Source organism: Choloepus didactylus, chromosome 7 (genome assembly GCF_015220235.1).
Source record: "Choloepus didactylus isolate mChoDid1 chromosome 7, mChoDid1.pri, whole genome shotgun sequence".
In the NCBI taxonomy this organism is placed as follows: Eukaryota; Metazoa; Chordata; class Mammalia; order Pilosa; family Megalonychidae; genus Choloepus; species Choloepus didactylus.
This window is the reverse complement of record NC_051313.1, coordinates 116064415-116085955: the sequence shown is the minus strand read 5'-3', so window position 1 is coordinate 116085955 and position 21541 is coordinate 116064415. Positions and strand designations below refer to the sequence as shown.

Sequence of the window (21541 nt, the reverse complement as noted above, 5' to 3'; positions counted from 1 at the left end):
AAGATGTGACCCACCTCATTCAGGGTGGGTCTTAATCCTCTTACTGGAGTTCTTCATAAGAGGATGAAATTCAGATACAAAAACACAGAAGCTGAGCAAGAAAGCACAGAAACAGAAAGGAAGCCACAGAAGCCAGAAGCAATGAAACCCAGAAGAGAAGGGAGAGCCCAGCAGATGCCACCACGTGCCTTGCCATCTGACAGGAGTCCAGGATTGCCGGCAGCCAGTCTTCAGGAAGAAGGTATCGTCATGATATTGCCTTGATTTGGACATTTTCACAGCCTCAGAACTGTAAGCTTGTAAACTAATATATTCCCATTGTTAAAAGCCAGCCCGGACACAGCTCCCTGCCTCCGCATGTCTCGGGACGCGTCCCTGCAGCCAGCACCGAGCGACCCGAGCGCCACCGGCCCGATGGAGCGCCCGCAGCCCGACAGCATGCCCCAGGATTTATCAGAGGCCCTGAAGGAAGCCACCAAGGAGGTGCACACCCAGGCGGAGAATGCCGAGTTCATGAAAAACTTTCAGAAGGGCCAGGTATCCCCAGAGGGCTTTAAGCTGGTGATGGCCTCCCTGTACCACATCTACGTGGCCCTGGAGGAGGAGATTGAGCGCAACAAGGAGAACCCAGTCTACGCCCCTCTCTACTTCCCCGAGGAGCTGCATCGCAGGGCTGCCCTGGAGCAGGACATGGCCTTCTGGTATGGGCCCCGCTGGCAGGAGGTCATCCCCTACACGCAGGCCACACGGCGCTACGTGAGGCGGCTCCACGAGGTGGGGCGCCTGGAGCCCGAGCTGCTGGTGGCCCACGCCTACACCCGCTACCTGGGCGACCTGTCAGGAGGCCAGGTCCTCAGGAAGATTGCTCAGAAGGCCCTGGACTTGCCCAGCTCCGGCGAGGGCCTGGCTTTCTTCAACTTCCCCAACATCGAAAGTGCCACCAAGTTCAAGCAGCTCTACCGCTCCCGCATGAACTCACTGGAGATGACCCCTGAGGTCAGACAGAGGGTGATCGAAGAGGCCAAGACCGCATTCCTGCTCAACATCCAGCTGTTTGAGGAGTTGCAGGAGCTACTGACCCAGGACGCCGAGAAACAGAGCCCCTCAAAGGCACCAGGGCTTCGCAGGCGGGGAGACGGCAGGGTGCAAGACTCCTCTCCTACGGAGACTCCCAGAGGGAAGCCCCAGCCGAACATTCTCTCCCGGGCTCCGCTCATCCCATGGGTCCTTACACTCAGCTTTCTGGTGGCAACAGTTGCTGTGGGGCTTTATGCCATGTGAGTGCGGACCTGCTGGCTCCCTTGAGCCATGAACTCTGACCGATGGAGGGCCCTCTCTCCAGAGAGGGAAGATCTCTAGACTGGCTTCTCAACCTTGGGTGTGGGGGGCTGTCAAGAGGCCCCCTGCCCTCTTTCTGCATCTCTCTCTCTCTGGAGAGGAAGGAGCCCTGTGGCATCTTCTTCAACCCAAAGCACATCCAGCCCAATGACCTGAACTTCCAAAGTGGGACAAGGAACCCAGCCCAGGCCCTCAGCATCCCCAGTTCCTGCAGCAGAGCTCAGAAGATGTAGCCTGAAGTGGCAACTGTCTTGAACCTCCTGATGCCCTGGGTTCGTGGTCTCCTGCTGACACAGCCGTGACCGCTTTCTCTTGGGGCCACGGCAATTTTTATACAAAGGTGTGAAGATGTTGTGTCTTGTGTTTCTTGTTTTTGTCGGAGCCACTTTTTGTTCCTAGCTCAGCCTGAACTGTGATATTTTGTTGTGTTCTGTTGTGTTCTGTTATGTTTTTATAGTAGGGTTGAGAAAGGGGGTGTTTTAACAACACTGTGTCCTTGGTCTTTAACTGGTGTATGAAACAATAAACTACTTTGCTTGATAGTCAAAAAAAAAAAAAAAAAAAAAAAAAAAAAGCCAGCCCACTTCTAGTATATTGCATTTCAGCAGCTTTTGCAAACTAAGAGATGAGACAAGGAATTCAGAAGGAACACAGGGTGTCTTGAACCTATATTGATCTGTCTGTAGATTTCAGGGGTAACACTGAGGACAGTGCCCCTCTTTCCCAGCACTGACTACCTTTCTTGTGGAGTGTGAATTAGGATTCAGGGTATATGTGACATCATCTCCTTAGGCCTTCAGAGCATGTATAGAGTCATAGCAAATGAATTATGCTACTTAACAAAGAAGAAAAGCATGCTCAACACAGAGTACCACCCCAGGTATACTTACTTATATGCTAATTTACATATTTAGCAAAGGGCACAGATTTCTTCATTTCTCAAAGTGAACCTACCTTTAAATCAGTTAAAAAGGTGAATATCCACTGATGAGTGAAAAAACAAAACTTTTTTATTTTCCTGATCAGTTGGTTCATTTTAACCAAAACGAATAATTCCACTGCTTTTACCCCAAAGATGATTTCAGGTTATATATTAGAGCCCAGAGTATGAAGATATTATCCCTTGCCAGTTTTTCCTTGCCAGTTTTTCCTGAAGTCTCATTTTCAATTTGGTCCCATCATAATTTTCCAACTAAAATAATCTTCCTTGAAGACTATTTGAGCAAAACAAAGAACCATGGGAAATCACTTTTTCTTTAAAATTTACTTAGGGGACACAGAAGTATATCCAGATTATGATTTTTAAAAAATAAATTGTTTTGAAGTTTTCATATGCTGACTTACCACTGCATATGCAGTCTTTAAGATGGTTCAAAGACACCTGTTGATTTCTACACAAATTGTTTAAGACTTTGATACAAGAATATGAATTTTCTTCCTTTGCATGGTGATGGGCACCTTGTAAGCATTAGCTCAGAACCACTTCCACTCACACCCCCAATTCCTGCCTCTTCTCCCTTGTGACCCACAACATACACTTGGGAGACAGGTGGGATATTCTGATTTTTGGAAAAGATTTTTTGTTATCTACAAAAGCTAACTGGTCTTTTTGGAGATCAAATCTCAATCCTGGCCTAACTGGAATCATGCTCTAGTCAACAGAGCTATAAATACCAAAATGTTAAGCAAATAAGCAAAATCATTTTTTACTTTTATTTCTTATGTGAGATTGGGGGTTTTAAAAGAAAGATTTCATGGAAAAAAGACAAAAGAGCAAATGTGAAATTAGGAACGGTTTTAGTTATCATTAAAGGAGAAAACTCACAATATAATTCCATTTGTTCCAGGGAGAAGAAAACTGGTACAAAAGGAAACAACTTCATTTTTAGGTTTTGAGGTGGATCTTAACCTAACAATGAAAGTGTTTTACTAAAAAGCCATAAAAACAAAAACTAATCTAAAATATAACTGCCAGTGTTGCTTTAAGATTTAGAAACGTGAGATGGCCCAGGTTTAAGTGAATAAAGGTTTCTTGGGCTGCCAAGTACACTCCTAGGAGCAATTCTCAGACTGTCAGAATGTAAAGCCATGCTCAATCTCATGTACCCGCAAGGACTAAAATTCAGCTACCTGAACGTATTTAAGACTTACCCTAATTCAATGCCCAAGTACTGGGGATTTAGACTAGATGTACCTGCATGGGAAGCTGTTTTCAATTCTCTTTCACAACACACACCAGAAAAAAGAAGCTCTCTGCATAGGAAAAGAAAGCTTAAAGTCGAAAAGGAACTACTTTTTTTTTTTTTTTTTTCAACCTCAGAGATTTTGTTTTTAAAAATTAAGGAAATTAGTAGTAAAAAATTAAAAATTGTTTGCATGATAGGGGTGTAAATGAAGTCCATAAACCAGCATCTATATGTTTATGAGCCAGTCATTTAAAAAAAGAAGACAAAGCTGCATCAATCCTAAATGGCCATGTAAATAAATCCACTCCAGGTAAGTCTTAAATTCTTAACAGCAAGGATTAGAGTGGAGATAAGAAACTGAACAGTAGTGATGCTAGGAGGCAGTACTGTACTCAATATTATTTCCTAGAAGGAACAGAGGAGGAAAAAGCACAATTCTGATTGCTATGTTCACATTTCATCAACCCAAACAGGGAAAGCTAATCCCAAAACTCTTGTCTGCTCATTACCATTGCTGAAGGGCCCTTCAGGAATGACTGATTCCTCCTCCAGGGACAAGCTGGGCATGGCGGAAGCCATCCTCACAAGGAGGCTGCTCGGACAGGGAGTGTGGGCAGAGGCCAAGTCAGCAAGCAGGTGACCTCTGAGGTTCTGGCTTTCAAGTCTGTGACGCTACTGTGTACCTGAGGGGATGCAGCCCCCTCTACTGTGGATTCTGTTGGTTAAAAATGCAACAGGTTGCATTGGTAGCACTTTAGTCATTTAAAATGCAAAATGCATCCCTTCCTTTTCCTTCCCCACTCAACTGTAGGAAAGGAGAAATTCATTAAACAGTTTTCTCAGGTTTCTGCAGTACTTTTAAAGTTCAATTAAATGCAGTCAAATGAGAAACAGAACAGACATCCCAACTTGTTAGGATTATCTCAAGGGACCCTGAATTGGATACTGAAAATTGACACAAACTGAAATGAACTGGACTTAAGCTGTTGGTTCATCTTGCCATACCAATAGTCATTTCTTTGTTTTGTCCCACCTGGAGTGGTCCCATGCCACCCTCTTGATGAGTGTACTGGGCAGCAGCAGGGTGGTGTTTTTTTGGGGTGAGCTACTGGTTTTTTCCATTTGCTTCCAGAATCACATATACTATAACAGACTTTACATTAAACACTGTTTAGTCCTGAGTTGGGTGAAAGCCCGGTGAGGAGGGGGTCGAGTTCATTAGGACTCTCTGCCCTCCTTTGCGTGGTGTCATACGCGGTCTTCAGGTTTCTCTTCCTCCATTGCTTGACTTTCTGATTCTTTTTCATTGGTGACTCCTACAGTTTTCTTGCCCATTGCTTTACTGGCCTCTTCCTGAAGAAGGAATAAGAAATCAAGAAGAGACAAAAGAAGTGAAATGTTCAATTAATTCTTGGCTCCTCCAAACTGTTCATCAAGTTGCTCTGACTTTATTTAGGTTTGCTCATTTGAGTAAGCCAGGGCTGTGCTACCAACAATTATGGGGGGAGCTTTCCTCTTTTAGCTCAGAATGATATATGGTATATGTGTTAACACAATTAAAAAAAAAATGTTTAGCCTGCCACATGGAACAAGTGTTTAATGATCATCCCAGGTGATAAAGGGGCCCAGGGAGAGGAGGATGCATTCGGGAGCAGGGTCCAACTATGCGGTGAGGGGAGGCTGGCCTCTCTCTCTAGACAGACCTCTCCTTTCACATTTGTCAGGTGAGCTGCCCCGTAACAGCCCATTTCCTGGGAAAGTCAAAAGCTTCAACAAGGATTTATGACAAAATCTCCCCCCCCCCCCCCCTTTTAAGAGACTTTGTGGTCTTCCTCTGTTTTGGGGACTGATGTTCAAGTCTTAATTTGCATTCCTGTGGGTGTGAATCCATTTGTAAGTAGGACCTTTGAAGATGTTAGTCAAGGTGTGGACTCATCTGTGAATAGGATCTTTGGGTCCTTTTTAGATGAGGCAAAACTGAATTCAGTGGGCCTTAATTTGTATGACTGGAGGCTTTATAAAAAGAGAAAATTTGGAAGCAGTCAGTCAGTAGAGGCCAGAAGCCAGAGAAAGCCACAGGAGGAGACCATGTGATGGAAACAAACATGCAAATCAGGAACAACAAGGATCATGGAAGCTGGTACCAGAACACAGCAGACTCGGGGAGAAAGCATGGCCAGTAGACTTTGGACTTCTAGCCTCCAAAACCATGAGACAAATTACCATTGTTTAAGCGACCCCATTTGGTAGTATTTGTCATAGCAGCGTTGGCAAACTAAGACAGCACTTCTCAAGGGAATTTATTTTCCTCATCTTTTACATGGACATGCCAGAGCTTTACAACTATGTGCACCCTTGGTGAGTGGAAGAGCCCTCTTCAACTTCTGGATCCAGATCAGAAATCATTTTCCCTATCTTGTGTCTCTAGGGTTGTTTACCTGTCCCTTTGCCCTATGCGTAACCTCCTTAGAACAAAAATCAAAGGGGAAAGGTCAGTTATTGATCTACCTGATGGCAAGTGGGTTCTATGCATACCTTTGCATCCTGCTCTGCAAACTTCTTGAACATGTTGGCATATATCCTGCGGTCCCTCTCGTTGTGCTCCTTAGCCTTTTTCTGGCACATGGAGATCTGCAGTCTTGCAGCCTTATTCTGGGGATTCACTTCCAACACTTTCTCAAAGTCACCCTTGGCTGACTCAAACTCATTCATGAGCAGCTGGGCTTCACCCCTCCTGTACAAGCCCTTCTCATTGGTACTGTCCAGTCCAAGGGCCTATGAAAAGATGGTCTATATTTTAGAAAGTATGAATGGAACCCTTCTCACTTGGAATTTTGATGAGACAAGAAATTCAGTAAACAACTCTTTAGCCAAGGTGGTTCAAAGATGGTGCCCAAGATAATTATCAAAATGCAATTAACTCCCCAAATTACTTTTCTGTATTTCATGCAATTTCAATAAAGATACAAAGGGGGTTCAAGAGGAGGCTCTTGAGAAGTTCATAAGTAAATGCCCAAGAATGGCTGAGAAAACTTGGGAAAAGAAAAAAAAAAAAAAAAAAAGGAAAATGACTTGTCCTACTAGAGGAAAGAAATATACTATAAAACTACTGAAATTAAGTTTGGCCACTAGTACATGAACAAACAGGTCAGTAGAACAGAACAAGGTATTCAGAAACAGATTCTTGGTATGTTGTATATTTGTAATATCAAAACCATGGAAATCTACCAAAAGTGGTTGTTTATATTAAACTATGATAGATAAGTACAATAGATATTCAGTAGCTCTTAAAAAGAATGAGGGAGAGCTATATGGACTGATCAGATGCAGAAAGACATCCTTGTTTTATAAAACTATTATGTCTAAATATCTATCTTCTCATTTAAAATACATATACACACATGTTACCCTATGCACGGCAAAAACAGAAGGAATGTGTGTGAAATGAATGACTTTGATATTGGGATAGAAGGTCAATGGGAACTTTACGTATATCTAGGTAATGTCTGAATCTTGAATAATTTTTTAAAAAATTTTAGAAGTAATATAAAGAAGCACAAAATTTAAACATCTAACAATAATATCCCTTTCTCAGGCAAGTTTTTAGAATAGACATGATAGGAAAAATATTGATCTCCAAAACTCAAAAATAATCTTACAAAGAATTCAAGAAACAGAATTGCTTCCTGTTCTCCTTACCCCTTTATGACATATACAATAGCCTTTACATGTAATGTAATATACCCTGCTCACTCTGAGATCAAAGACCTGATCTAACAACAGTCAGCATCAGCTGGTGTATATCAATACCAGAAGAGTACATATGGTAAAGCATTGTCATGGAGCTCTGAAGTACTTAGGACCAATAACAATTCAAATGGAAGAGGGGAAAGGGCTGCTGATGCTTGGTGGGCCTTTCAAATCACTGATGTGTATTCTTAATCAGTGAATAAATATGACTGTAATAAAAAGTGACCTGTATATGTCCTTTAAGGAGCAGTTGCAGACTATTATATAATTGAACCTCAAGGGGCTATATGTCCAATTTGATAGCAAGTGCTATAGGTTTAAGGAAGGTCATGGGTGAAAATTAATTTTATCAAAATTTTTGTTCATAATGGGCCATTATAAATAGTCTAGGTATCAGAAAAGTGTCACTAATCAATCTTTTTAATTTCCCAATTCATACTGAGAAACAATCCCAAACATACAAATAAAGCAAAAAAAAACAAAAAACAAAACAAAACAAAACCCTCTAGTCCTTGGCTGAGAAGCAGCAAAGGAAGGCAAAGTACAGGGATGGAGAGAAAGATGTGGAACATCTGAAGTCCATGCATGCACTCACTCTTTACCTTATCACAGCACTCGACAGCTTTGGTGTATTCTCTAAGCTTCAAGTAGCACATGGCCAGGTTCAGAAAGGCAGCAAGCAGAAATGATTCAGAAGCTTTTGATTCCTTTTCTGATAAACCATATTCCATCTCTAGCCAGGACACTATCTTCCCATACTGAATCACTGCCTGCATGTACTTGCCTCCCTAGGAGAAAAAAAGTAGTAATTATTTCTTGTGCTAGGCTTTGTAGGGGTTACAAAAGAAATGTGTCACAGTCCTCTCTCAGAAAACCAAACCTTCAAAACAACAACAAAAAAAACCCACACCCTTATTCCATGGTATGTGATTATTTCTTTCTGTTTCCAGGAGGTGGCTAGACAGACAGTGTGCCACAGAAAACTGCTTTCCAGCATTTACCATTTCATCCTTTTCAGAAGGGGCAGCTCTTTCAGGGGAAGACGTCAAGGCTTATTTATCAGCCTTTCAAAACGATGGAGAACTAAACTCTGTCACTAGTTTACTTGAAGGTGAAATTATTTTTCTATGAATGGTAATTCGTGCATAATTTCTCTTTTCTCCTAAGATCCAGCACTGCTTAGTAGTTACTATATTCTGGCAAGTGCCTGTCCCCAACCCAGCAAACCTTAGTTATCTAAACTGGGTTGGCAAATTTTTTTCTAAAAGCAGCAGATAATAAATATTTTAGGCTTTGGGCCAAGACTCAGTTGCAACTACTCAACCATGCTGTTTGCAGCTTAAAAGCAGTCACAGACCATACATAAGCGAATGGGTGTGATTGTGTTCCAGTAAAACTTTATTTACAAAAACAGGCTGTAGGCCAGATTTGGCCCACAGGCTGTAGTTGGCCAACTCCTGATCTAAACCAGAGATAATGGGAATGTAAATAATTGAATAGCAGTGTACCAGTTTGAAACTGTTATGGATCCCAAAAGAGCCATGATCTTTTAACCCAATCCTGTAGGGTGGCTCACCCAATGTAGGTGAGACTTTTGATTGGATAATTTCCATGGAGGTGTGGCCCTCCCATTCAGGATTCTTGATTAGTTCACTGGAGTACTTAAGAGCATTCAAGAGCTGATACAGATACAGATGCTGATGCTGGGAGATACAGACAGAAGGACATTTGGAGATGCTAAGCTAAGAGATGACCTCCACGTGCTTAGAGAAAAATGCCCTCAAGAGACCCAGGCAGACAGCTGAGAGACGCTGAGAGAGAGAGAAGCCCAGAGACATTTTGGAGAAAGCCATTTTGAAACGCAACCCAACCCGAGAGCAAAGGACCAGCGGATGTCAGCCACATGCCTTCCCAGCTGACAGAGGTGTTCTGGATGCCATTGGCCTCTCTTCAGTGAAGGTAGCCTCTTGTTGATGCCTTAGTTTGGACACTTTTGTAGCCTTAGAACTGTAAATTTGTAACCTAATACATCCCCTTCAAAAAAGCCAATCCATTTCCGGTATTTTGCATAACGGCAGCATTAGCAAATCAGAACAAGCAGCATCCAACACAGATAATGACTATAAAAGAATGTAAGTCACATAGGTGTCAGTCAGTTAACTGAGACATATCTTTCTCCTAATCATAGTTTTGCTCTCTTACCTGACTGGTAGAATTTTAACAGTGAATGACCACAGGAATTAACTATATATGCTAGGTACAAGAAATTTGGGGGGTGAGATGATGTATTTCCTGCCATTTTAACATGAATGAAAGAAAGGAAAGCTAGTTGGTAAATACACAAATAAAATCAGAGTACAGGTGAGGGATGTCCCTTATAGGAGGTGATTTTAAGCTCAAAAAACAGATGATATATCCTACCAGGTGGCAGAAGAGCAGCCAGACTCATTAGGACATTAAATCCAGTGTTTGACCAGTGAGCAGTGCTAAGACCCCACCAATAGGATTTACCACTGTCAAAGCAGTGACTACCTCTTGAGGTAGACTTAGATCTCCCCATCTATGCCCCCATCCTCACCAGATAACTGAGTAAAAGAAGAATCACAGAGCAGTTACAGACCACTTGAGGGAGCCAGGGCCAAGAGACTGTACTGTTATAAACAACTTCAAGTGGCTGGCAGAAGGAATGGGGTCTGCCTGGAGGAAGGAAGCCCTGACACTGGTTTTCTAGTGATGAGGACAGTGTGCCAGTTTGGATATATTATGTGGCCCCCCACCCAAAGCCATGTTCTTTAATGCAATCTTGTGGGGGCAGACTGATTAGTCTGTTAATTAGTGTGGAACTTTTGATTAGATTATTTCCATGGAGGTGTGACTTTTCCCATTCAGGGTGGGTGCTAATTAGTTCACTGGAGTATTTAAGAGAGAAGCTAAGAGCCAACACAGACCTAGATGCTTGCTGACATTTGGAGATGCTACGCTAAGAGATGAAGCCCAGAATTTGTCCCGGAGAAGCTAAGAGAGGACTCCAGACACTTAGAGTGAAAGCCACTGGGATCACACTCACTGGAATCAGAAGCTGAAAGCAAAGCAACCCAGGAGCAAAGGACCAGCAGATGCCAGCCATGTGCCTTTCCAGCTCACAGAGATGTCCCAGTTGATGCCTTAGTTTTGACACTTTTATGGCCTTAGGACTAAATTTTTAACCAAATAACCCCCTTTATAAAAGCCAATCTATTTCTGGTATTTTGCATAATGGCATCATTAGCAAACCGGAACAGCTGGGGTAGGCCTGCTCCCCCTAGAGGGCCTGGGTGGAGTGAAGGCTTTACTACAGCCTCTTGAACATCCCTCTTACACAAGGCAATTGTAGACCACTGAGCTCCCCAGTCCTGCTGAAGGAAGACAGTGCAAAAGGATTCTGAGATGTTATGAAGGAGAAGGGTGTTAAATTGAAAGCTGTTTTCCTCCTTGCCTCAGAAATTCATAATACATGTTGGTTATAGGAACATGACACCAGGTCCTTTCACAATAAATGTCTAGATTCTTGAGGAAACAAGATTATATTTTGTCATGGCCTTACGCCCACCACTCCTTTTTTGGGCAGTACAAAAACAAGAATAAAGCCCTCACCAATTTCAGGGTTTGACATTTTCACTGCCGCTGCCTTTGCTCCTACTGGGTCATGAGCTATTTGAGGACAGGGAGCATGTCCTATCCCTTTTGACATATCCAGGGTTTAGCACAAACTGTCCCTTAATAAGGTTTTGCTGAATAAATATTAAGGTCAAAGGAATATAATTATGGCATCAAAGCAAATAAGACATTTTTTTCTAACATTGGGAACAAAAATGGAGATGTGGGTAGAAATAAAAGAGTCATTTCATTTAAGATTAGGTGGTGACAAGCATTTCCCCCTCATGCCTAGTTTCAAAATACACATTAAGTTTCCTGGTTATCTTCTAATATATGGTTATAGTAAAAGAAAAGAGGAGCCAGGGAGGACAAGGACCCAGACCTTATCACTTCAGAAGGTTCTGAATAATGAGATTGGTAGAATACTATGGTTCTAAAAGAGAAAAAAAAAAAAAAAAGACGTCATAATAGTTTCATTATGGTAGGGCAGTTCAACTTTTTGAAAGCTTTTTCACATATATATTCTTTTACTTAGAACACAATTTCCGATGAGCAAAAGTCCTTGTTCTGTAGTATTCCTGCTTCTGATGTACTAAAACAGCAGTTCTCAATGGGGTAGCTTTTGTGCCCCCACCAAGGGACATTTTGCAATGTTGGAGGCATTTTTGGCTGTCACAACTTAGGGGATGCTACTGGCATCTAGTGGGTAAAGGCCAGGATGCTGGTAAATATCCTACAATGCTCAGTACAGCCCCCCACAAGGAATTATCCGGCCCTGAATTTCAATAGGGCAGAGGTTGAGAAACCCTAAACTAAAAAGATGAAGAAGGGAGGGGAAAAAAGCATGGCGGACTACGTTCATAGGAGTGTTTTTTTTTTTTAAAAAAAAAACAGACTATGCAGTCATAGATAACGTGTGTCTAAATCTCATTACCTAGCTTCAGCAAGAGTGGTCAAAACATAGCAGTCTGGTTTGTCTGAAAACGGTGATAAACTTAGCTTATACAGCTATAAATGTAGCATGCTGTAGGGATAAGAACTGAATGTTTTCTTCTCAAGAGGAGCACAAGGGGGCGCAAGAACCCCATAACACGGAGGAAAGCTCTACAGTGTCCTCAGACTTCTTACCACTCAGCCTCCAAGTCAGAAAAAAGAACTGCTAACTAGGCGTGATGCTCTTGCCCTGCAAGATACTGTCAGCTATGAGGGCAAAAATCACATCGGTGTGGCTTGTAAAATGCCTGGCATAATATGTTCTTATCTGTACTTAATAATTATTTTCAGAGCCAAATAAAGAGAGCCCTCTCCTATCTTTCTCCTCGTTAGTGTTCAGAGGTTGTAATGAGGATTTTTATAACATGAAGAGCAAAATCATTCCCATTTAAAAGCTGAGTACAATTCAATACTACTCAGTGGAGAGATTTACCCAATTAGGCATAAACCAAACTGACAGGTCAGTGGCACTGGAGCGCCAATGTGCAGGTGGCATGAAACACAGCTTTTTAATCCCTCCCCGCATCTGCTCTCACCACTCACCTGCACTCTGTGCATCTGTATGATCTGTCATGTCAATACCCTGGAGAGACTGAGGCCCAGGAGGGCAGTGTGGCAGACTGAAGCCTGCCCTGAAATTTGGAAAGAGAAAGTGTACAGGGAACTATCCACCAACCATTTTGACAAGTCTTGCAGCTAAAACGAGGATCGCAGCTGAGATCTTTTACCTATAATCACGAAGGTGCCTCCAGGGAAGTTTTTAGTAGTATGAAATGCTCAGAGATATTCTGGAAGAAAAGTCTTAGGGCAGGGGTTTTGAACCTTTCATTAATTCTTCTCCAATGGACTAATGTTTTGAAAGATTTTGTCTAGCAAATGCATATTAAAAATAATTTGTTCCATATGTGTGACTGCTAATCCAGATTTTTTCCACAGATCAGTAACTTAAGGAGGTTTATAGTATTATGAAATACACAAATCACAAAAGCAATCAAGTAATCATACAGACACTTAAGCACTGTTTTCTGCTACTAATCACCTAATTTTGACCACCTCTCTGTATATATCTAGGGCATAGTTATAAGACACATGGCTTCATGACATTATTTCATTACCAATAATGTTCCCCAAATTTGTGGCATCAGCAACCAATTAGCGCTTCTGAATAGCTGAGCTGTTTTATTACTTTGAGTTGATATAATTCTAGTCAAATGCCAAAAGCCTTGAACCCCTCAAACTGTTAATATTCTAATTAGCAGGTTTTGGAAATATATAAAATACAGTTAAGGACTTGTACATACCCCCAGGAATACAGGAAACAGTTCAGGATCTATGGTCTTAAGGAATTTTACAGAAAGTTTTCTTTTCATTTTGGTGTATTGGGGTATACAAATAACCCATTTGGAATAATCTTAGTTGAATTGTTTAAAAGTGTCTGATATATCTCAACAAGAATTAGAAAAAAAATCAAACTTGTTTTTGAGAGTTTAGAAACTCACAAAAATTTAGGCCTGGAAAGAAACCTGCAGATCATCTAGTCTAACTCATTCATTTTTCACATGAAAAAATAACTTTGTTGGACCTTTAATGACTTTGAATCACTTTAGAAGTCAGAGACCAGTTTTCCCAAATTGGGATCATTCCACCATACCCCAGTTCTTTCTAGTGATCCACACATTATTTTATCTAAAATAAATAATTGTAAACAAATATACACATAAATATATGTTATCTATGACAACAGATTTCAAACTTGTTTTATCACAACCCATAGTAAGAAATGTTTGAAATTATGATGCAGTACCCACTCACACACAATCAAGCAAAAGTTTTCTGAAACAAAATTTATCCTTACTACATAATGTAGTATACTTCCACTAAATAGATTTCATGAGCCAATTATGGATTTCAAATCAAAGTTTTAAAAAAATTAACCATATATGTTGCTCTTTAGCTGTGTTAATTTTGTGCTGATTAAACAGTCTTACATAATTCTCTAGTTTGTTTCATTTAGGTTATATCACCTCCCCTCACTCTAAAACAGGCCATAAACTCAATAGCATGTCTTATAACAGACTGCTCAGAGAAGCAATCTGAGATGAATATTATTCATGAATTTCTGAAGATTTCTCACAAGAACAAGTGTGACAGAGATCATCTTGACCATTAGAAGAAATTAATCCTCTCCTCCTGTCAGCTTCTTTTGAAATCTGTGCATATTCTCTTTCCTTTTGTCATGTACCTCAGTGACTTCACCAAAACAGTGGAAAGGAAAATGATGTGAAACCTACCCTCATGAATTCTATTACTTGCTAACAATCATTCTATTCATTCATTCCACAAACACTTAAGTGCCAACTATGTACCAAGCAAGATGCTCCTGGCCTGGAGGGATAAGGTGGTGGGTGAGCCAGCCAAACCTGGCCTGCCTTTAATGGAAGGTTATAATCTGAATTAGAATATATAAAAGAGGTATTTGTATTGTTTTTGGTCATATTAACTCATTCTTTCCCACCATTTCTTATACTGAAATGACAGACTTGTAAAAATTTAGGCTTATTCTTACCAAGAAGGGGTGGATAGGATTCAGAGTAGGGAATATCAGCACAGTTCACTGACACTTAAGTAAATTCTGTGAGAAGGAAAGGACTGTACAGGACTCACACACCTTGAAGTATACGGTTCCCTTCTCTTTGACAATGGCAGCCTGCTCCAATTTTTCTTTGGTATCCATCTCCCAGGATTCTTTGGCCTATGTGTAAATTTGTGACAATGGTTAAATGAACAGAAAAGGAAAGGCATCAGTTGATGCCCTTAAGAACAAACAGCAATTTGTGCCTAAGAGTCTCCTCCTGAATGCCTCTTTGTTGCTCAGATGTGGCCCTCTCTCTCTGGCTAAGCCAACTTGAAAGGTGAAATCACTGCCCTCCCCCCTACATGGGATCAGACACCCAGGGAAGTGAATCTCCCTGGCAACGTGGAATATGACTCCCGGGGAGGAATGTAGACCCGGCATCGTGGGATGGAGAACATCTTCTTGACCAAAAGGGGGATGTGAAAGGAAATGAAATAAGCTTCAGTGGCAGAGAGATTCCAAAACGAGCCGAGAGATCACTCTGGTGGGCACTCTTACGCACACTTTAGACAACCTTTTTTAGGTTCTAAAGAATTGGGGTAGCTGGTGGTGGATACCTGAAACTATTAAACTACAACCCAGAACCCATGAATCTCGAAGACAGTTGTATAAAAATGTAGCTTATGAGGGGTGACAGTGGGATTGGGAATGCCATAAGGACCAAACTCCACTTTGTCTAGTTTATGGATGGATGTGTAGAAAAGTAGGGGAAGCAAACAAACAGACAAAGGTACCTAGTGTTCTTTTTTACTTCAATTGCTCTTTTTCACTCTAATTATTATTCTTGTTATTTTTCTGTGTGTGCTAATGAAGGTGTCAGGGATTGAATTTAGGTGATGAATGTACAACTATGTAATGGTACTGTAAACAATCGAAAGTACAATTTGTTTTGTATGACTGCGTGGTATGTGAATATATCTCAATAAAATGATGATTAAAAAAAAAAAAAAAAAAAAAAAAAAAAAAAAAAAAAAAAAGAACAAACAGCAGCTACTTCTAAAGGATAACCCACACCTCAAAACAGGCTGGCTTTTAAAATTGTGTGCCCCTGCCAATTCACTGCTAGGGATTAGTGCTCTTGTTATTGTTTCAGGAACTCATTTTCCGTGATGACAAAGCTGAAGTTTGACCCATACTGCCCATAGAAGCAGGTAAAAACACAGTAAGGAACATGACCTGTTGAGCACTATCCTTAGAATTCTAAGGTGAGGCCACACAATGAAAGCTAAGACCCCTTATTCCCTCCTGCAAACCTCTCCACTAAAGTGCTGATATAATTTTAGCAAGTGTTTTTTTCTCAAGCCTCAGGTTTTCAACTGTAAAATGGGGACACTATTATACTTAAGTCACCATTGTATATTCATACAATATTTTCAAAATTCCAGGTCATGTACTTGTCTCCCCACTTCAAAACAACCAGATATCCTAATTTTATCTCCAAATTGTATCAACTTATAGACATATACTTGGAGAAATTAAAATAAAACATAATTGGGAGGGAAAAGCTGGTGCAAAAATATCACTTAGGGCCATAAATAAATTATTTCATGATCATGTGCATGTCTATATTATGTGTAACATTACTTTCTACCATTATAGATAATGAATACAGAGGCAACTGCACTTTCTGCACCATCAGATGAATTTAAAAGGATCAGGAAGAGTCAAAAGAAAAATCTTGGCTCCTTTAGGAAAAGTGACAATGGGCATGGTCAATACTATTCATTGCATACAAATTATGAAGTTTAAGTGGGTAGTGTAAAATTCTTTCTATTCAAAAGACAATTAGTGGTATATTCCTGGTGTCATAGCTTTTTATTTTCTTTTTAAAAGAATGAGGAGAGGGTTAGTATTAGTTTTCCTGTCAACCCTATGTTGCTTCCTAACATTTAGCTCAATGATTTAAAAAATCTAGCAGCAAGGGCCCTTTGCATTTTTAAATTGGCCTCAATTTTTCTAGGGTATAAATATATTCTTTATACTACAAGATGGAGAATTAAATCTCATTGCCCCAACATCACACACCCTTCACATGGTTTCAAACATACCAAGCAGTGTCACATGGGATATACCCTTGGCGCGACAACAGCAAGCAGGCCCACAGTGGTGTACCAAAGTGAGAATGCTCCAAAAGAAGTGCTGTCCTCTGGGCCATGCCTGGGAAGGGGCAGGGGGGTGACTGTATGTAAACGTAAACAGGGAAGCCAAAAGTCTAAATAACCATACGCTAAAGATTCTTTTCTCTCTCCTTACAAAAAAAAACACACAAAAACTACATGCCATGAAAACAGCATTGGAAAATCAAAGCTGAGCTAGCAGGCTGTCAGAAGAGGTTACTTGATAGCAAGCAACGGTCAGACAAGGGCATGTGTTTGTTCTGAGGAACATGAAGTGTGAGGGGTGAATCAGGAATATCATCTTTGGGGAGGAATCCCAGAACAGTCCTCCCCTCACTTTCTTAGCTCAAAGTATAGGCCCACAGGACAAGGATTCCCTTTCTGGGTCTAAATCTAAATGGTCACATTTCCAGTCAAAAGCTTAATTTACAGAATATGGAGGTAAGCAAGGTGAGGGAAAGAAAAAGGAATACAATGTCATGAAGGAGGTCTGGAAGGGTGGGACTTGGGAGATGCAGGGAGATTTGGCCTAAGATGACAGCACACCCAGCTCAGGCACATGCTTTGTGCTTGTCCACTTACACCTAAGCTGGGAGCCTCCAGAGGCAGGCCTGGGATGGAACTCTGCTCAAGGAGGCAGCATGTTTCTGGAGCCCAAGTTATTGGTTGTAACAAACCCTCTTCTCCATTTGGACAGGTATGGAAAGAAAAGGCATAAGGCTAGCAGGTTTGTCTCTTGTGTTCCTTGACACAGAGACTGGTGGCCCGTGAGGCCTTGCACATTGGATAATAACTTGGGGCCACCGTAAAGGTCTCTTTGTGACTCCTGTGAAGGGTACAAGCTGTTCAGCCCTGAAAACTGCATCCCACTCCCCCAAGGAGCTGCTTGGCAGAACGTGAACTTTTTTGTCCTCAACCTAGAGTAAAAACGTACAAAAAGAACAAGTCTAGGAACAAATAAGGGAACAAGTCTTGGATTCTACCCAAAAAAGTTTTTTTAAAAAAAAAGGCTGACACACAGGAACAAAATAAGAACACTGAACTCCTTAGCTGTATATCAGCTGTGCTGTGCCAGTTGTCCCATACTCGAGTAGCAGTGGCAGACACAAGAGACAAACTCAATAATGAAAAGCATACCATACAAACAATCACCGTCAGTCTACACGACCCAGTAATGTAAGATACTGATTTATAGGAAGTAGACGGAGAAGAAATCTATGATTTCAGAGAAGTTGGTATTTTCTCACCTTTTCGAAGCTCTTAAGTATAACTTCATATATAAGCTCAGCATTAGGTTCAATGCCAAATTTAGGCTTCCCTGACTCTCCAAAACCATATCTGAAATGGAGAGTAAAAAATAAAACTTTACAAGAATTGGTATATTTCCAGGCACTGGCTTCAGTATTCTAAGGCATCACATTAGCATAGACCTATCATTTGCAAGCTACACATATCAGAGACCCTGAAGACAAACCAGATGTTGATCAGAAGATATAGTATCACTGCTGTGATTTTTTTAGAAATCCAAGCTCAATTTAGTTTTCTTTTCTCCTTCACATTCACATGTAATGTAACACCTGTGCTCCTTGGGACAGCTTGCTTAATATGATTTTAAATGTCACTGCCTTTTTTTCTGCTTGATTTTGAATCTAGTTCTTTTTATAAAGCAGGCATTATTTGGATATTAGTATTTTTTCCCCTAAGCTTTATCAGTGGGAAGGACAGAGAAGGACATAGCCACTGAGGGCTGACACCTTCCAGTGGTACCACTGCCAGTCAGATAAATGGGGGGAGGAAGGCTCATACATCAGGAAATTTTGAAAATATGTTCAATGATATTACAAGTATATAATAAAAAAATAACAGTAAGCTGTAACACCTTAATAAGAGAAATACTTGTATTAGCTCCATAGCTATCACATTGTAAAACCCTAAACCTTTTAACCAAAATTTACTTAATAAAAAAACTGAAGATATATAAATTTGTTTAAGATGTCTGACAAATTCTAGCAGAGCTTTGTTAATCTTGTTTAATGATGTTTTACCAGCATCTAGAACAATGCGCAGAATATACTAAGGTATTCACTGGAATATATTCTGTTCCTGTCTGTTTCAAACCAAACTACTCTTTAATACATGAAATGGTATTACAAAAAACTTAGGACATACTGTCTTCCTTTTTTTCAGATTTTCAGGGTATGGACTGAAAGACGTCATAACCAGGTTGATACTAGTATCTCCAATTTTCTCTGGGGCCAAAGGACTAGAATGGGAACACGAACACTCATATTTTGTTGCTTGCACTACTTTCTTTACCCCCTGCCTGAATTTTCCAAGATCATGCTTACTCACCCACCTCTACTTTTATGCAAGAAAATGGAAGCGAAAGGCAGAGAGATACAATGAGAGCTTGTAGGAATGGAGTGTGGTGGTTTTAATAGCAGGACAAAGTGTATCTTCAGTAAGGAAATAAAAGAAGACAATTGCCAATGGCCAACTTTTGGAAGTGGTTACTGGTTTTCTACTTGGGGCTCTTAGGTCTATAGATATATTATTTTGTTTCTGCCCATCTGGCAAATACAGAACTTTCCTTCCTTAACTATTGGGAGCTAAGGTGAGTTCTTATTAAGCATTTACTTACTGAGAGCATGTTATATTCAGAGCCCTGTGCTAAGCAGACAGAAATGCAACAGATGACCTGGCACTTCCTTAGAACCAGTAGTTCTCAACTGGAACGATTCTGTCACCCCTCCTCCCAGGGATCTTTTGGAAATGTCTAAAGATATTTTGGGTTGTCATAGCTACCAGGAGGGTGCTACTAGAATGTAGTGGGTAGAGGCCAGGGATGCTGCTAACCATCCTACAATGCACAGGACAGCCCCCTACCTCAAAGAATTATCCAGCCCGTATGTCAACAGGGCCAACACTGCTTCTACTATCTCTCCTGGTTGAAAATGAAGAGATTTGGTCAAGGTCAAGATGTATGTGGAGCATATCATCCTAGGTAGACATAAGCTCACGTAAGTTCTGGGAGCATCAAACCTGACTTCATGTGATACAGAAAATTGTCTGACTTACGCTAGATCATAAGGACCCAGGGCACACAAATTCATCTGACTGAAAAATAAATTGCCACAAATGGAATTCTGGGATTTAACCTAAAAACAAGCTGGGCTAAAGCAACAAAAAGGAATTCACTATTAATGTCCTTGAATTAATAGCTGCCTCCTGACATCAGAGATAGGAATAATGACGATTAATGACCCTTAGGCCTTTATGTGCACACAGGAAGAACCTGTACCATAAGTTCTTACCAATTAATCCCTTTTTAGAGATGTAGAAATGGAGGCTCAGAGAGAAGTGCTTCCTGAGAGTCATAGAAACAGGCAGTGGCACAGCTAGGATTTAAATTCAGACCTTGTATGTCCCCAGAAAATTGTTTAGTTTTTTTTATCCACACTGCCTCATAATTAGATACTGGGGCTCTTGGTAGCCTGTTTTTGTTGTTGTTGTTTTTCTTTTTTTTTTGAGTAGGTACAAGGCAGAAATAAGGAAAACGAAGATGAGGAAAGTTAGAACTAGCCATACTTTACCTAAAGTGAAAAAGATTAATCAGTCACAGTAATTAAAACAACACTGTAAACGGATGATATTGTCTTGATGAGAAAAGAGAAAATGGGTTCTTTGTAATTTTGGCTGCTTTTGGAAATGTTTTATGAATTTTGTGTTACGAAAACATTCTGTCTATAAGAGTCAAAGGGAGGTGTGCCTTGCAAATCTTTTGGAGAAAGAAATAAAGATGACTCTAATACTATTACAAAGCATGTATTCACAACAGCCATATTTACAAACAGGCTAAAAAGCAATGCTCTATGGTAAGACGGAGTCTGAATAAGATAAGCAAATTCGTTGCATGCACTTAGAACATGCTTGATGTGTAGGGATTTTTGGCATATGTGTGTAATGTTACGCATTGCACATGTGGACAGTCTCATATCACAGCGTATGCACTTTACATACCTTCTCAACACATTAAACACCTTAAATAGAAAATAACATTCCTTTTTATCTAGGCTAAATTATTTCCACAAACCATATGAAAAAACATTTATACCTAGAAATTTATGAAAACTTGTTGACTACTTTTATGATTGAGGATGTCCCAAGAAAGATCTGAAAAATCTACTGTATGTTAAAACAGAAATTCCTTCTTCTTGTGGTCTAAGGGTAAATGGAAGAGAAAGAGAATGTCATCACAACAGCAATAATAGCTAATATACTGAGGGCTTAAATGTTCCAGGCCCTTTGTTAAATGTGCACGTGCATGATCTCATTTAGTCCTCTACAACTTCACGAAGTAGATACTGTCACCCCCATTTTCCAGAAGGGGAAATTGAGACTTAGGAGAGTTGCCTTGCCAAAATATACCAGCTGATCAGTTGCATAGTAAGTTTTGACTCTTTAACCACTACTGATACAACTAACAATTTAAATTTGCAAGGAACTATTTGTATTGATAAATATAAGGAAAAAATAGAGGCAACAGGACAATTTCTGTTTCCCTTTATCACTACGCTTGCCCCCACCATTGCCTTGTCACTAGATTTAATATAATGACTCATATATTAAAAACTCACAATGTATACAGAATTTATCCTCCAGGTGATTAAGTCTGAAAACATACATTAGACATACAGATACCACTCTCTTTATATGAGGTTAGAATTACTATAATTTTGGAATGCTAGACTAGAATCATAGAGATTTTTTGGATATGGAGGAGACAGTATACCCTGTGCTACTTGATAAAAAAAGTTCCTTATAGAAAGAAAAATAGGTTAACTTAAGAGTGAACTTCAAATATATGTGTTAATAAGACACACTTA

At 40.4% G+C, this 21541-nt stretch overlaps 2 protein-coding genes across 4 annotated transcripts in view; one reads left to right on the top strand and one right to left on the bottom strand.

Annotated features, from left to right (window-relative positions):
* The first annotated feature begins 349 nt into the window (after positions 1 to 349).
* LOC119539789 (heme oxygenase 1-like) lies at positions 350 to 1880 on the top strand. Its single transcript, XM_037843571.1, has one exon. It carries the CDS (start codon positions 358 to 360, stop codon positions 1279 to 1281), a length of 924 nt encoding a protein of 307 aa, XP_037699499.1. The 5' UTR covers positions 350 to 357; the 3' UTR covers positions 1282 to 1880.
* Positions 1881 to 2330: 450 nt separating this feature from the next.
* Positions 2331 to 21541, bottom strand: part of FKBP5 (FKBP prolyl isomerase 5) — a 129099-nt gene continuing 109888 nt past the window's right edge. For 2 of the 3 annotated variants that reach the window (XM_037842903.1, XM_037842904.1), the window contains 5 exons: positions 17903 to 17993; positions 14572 to 14655; positions 7877 to 8062; positions 6060 to 6299; positions 2331 to 4877 (listed from right to left, as the gene is read on the bottom strand). In XM_037842903.1, the coding sequence (XP_037698831.1) occupies positions 4773 to 4877; positions 6060 to 6299; positions 7877 to 8062; positions 14572 to 14655; positions 17903 to 17993 (706 nt within the window). In that variant the 3' untranslated portion in view covers positions 2331 to 4772. The remainder of the gene's footprint in view (positions 4878 to 6059; positions 6300 to 7876; positions 8063 to 14571; positions 14656 to 17902; positions 17994 to 21541) is intronic. The other variant, XM_037842905.1, reaches the window with a different exon arrangement.

Excerpts from the sequence above, each read along its gene's own strand:
- LOC119539789 (XM_037843571.1), top strand. The coding sequence starts at position 358 with ATGTCTCGGGACGCGTCCCTGCAGCCAGCACCGAGCGACCCGAGCGCC.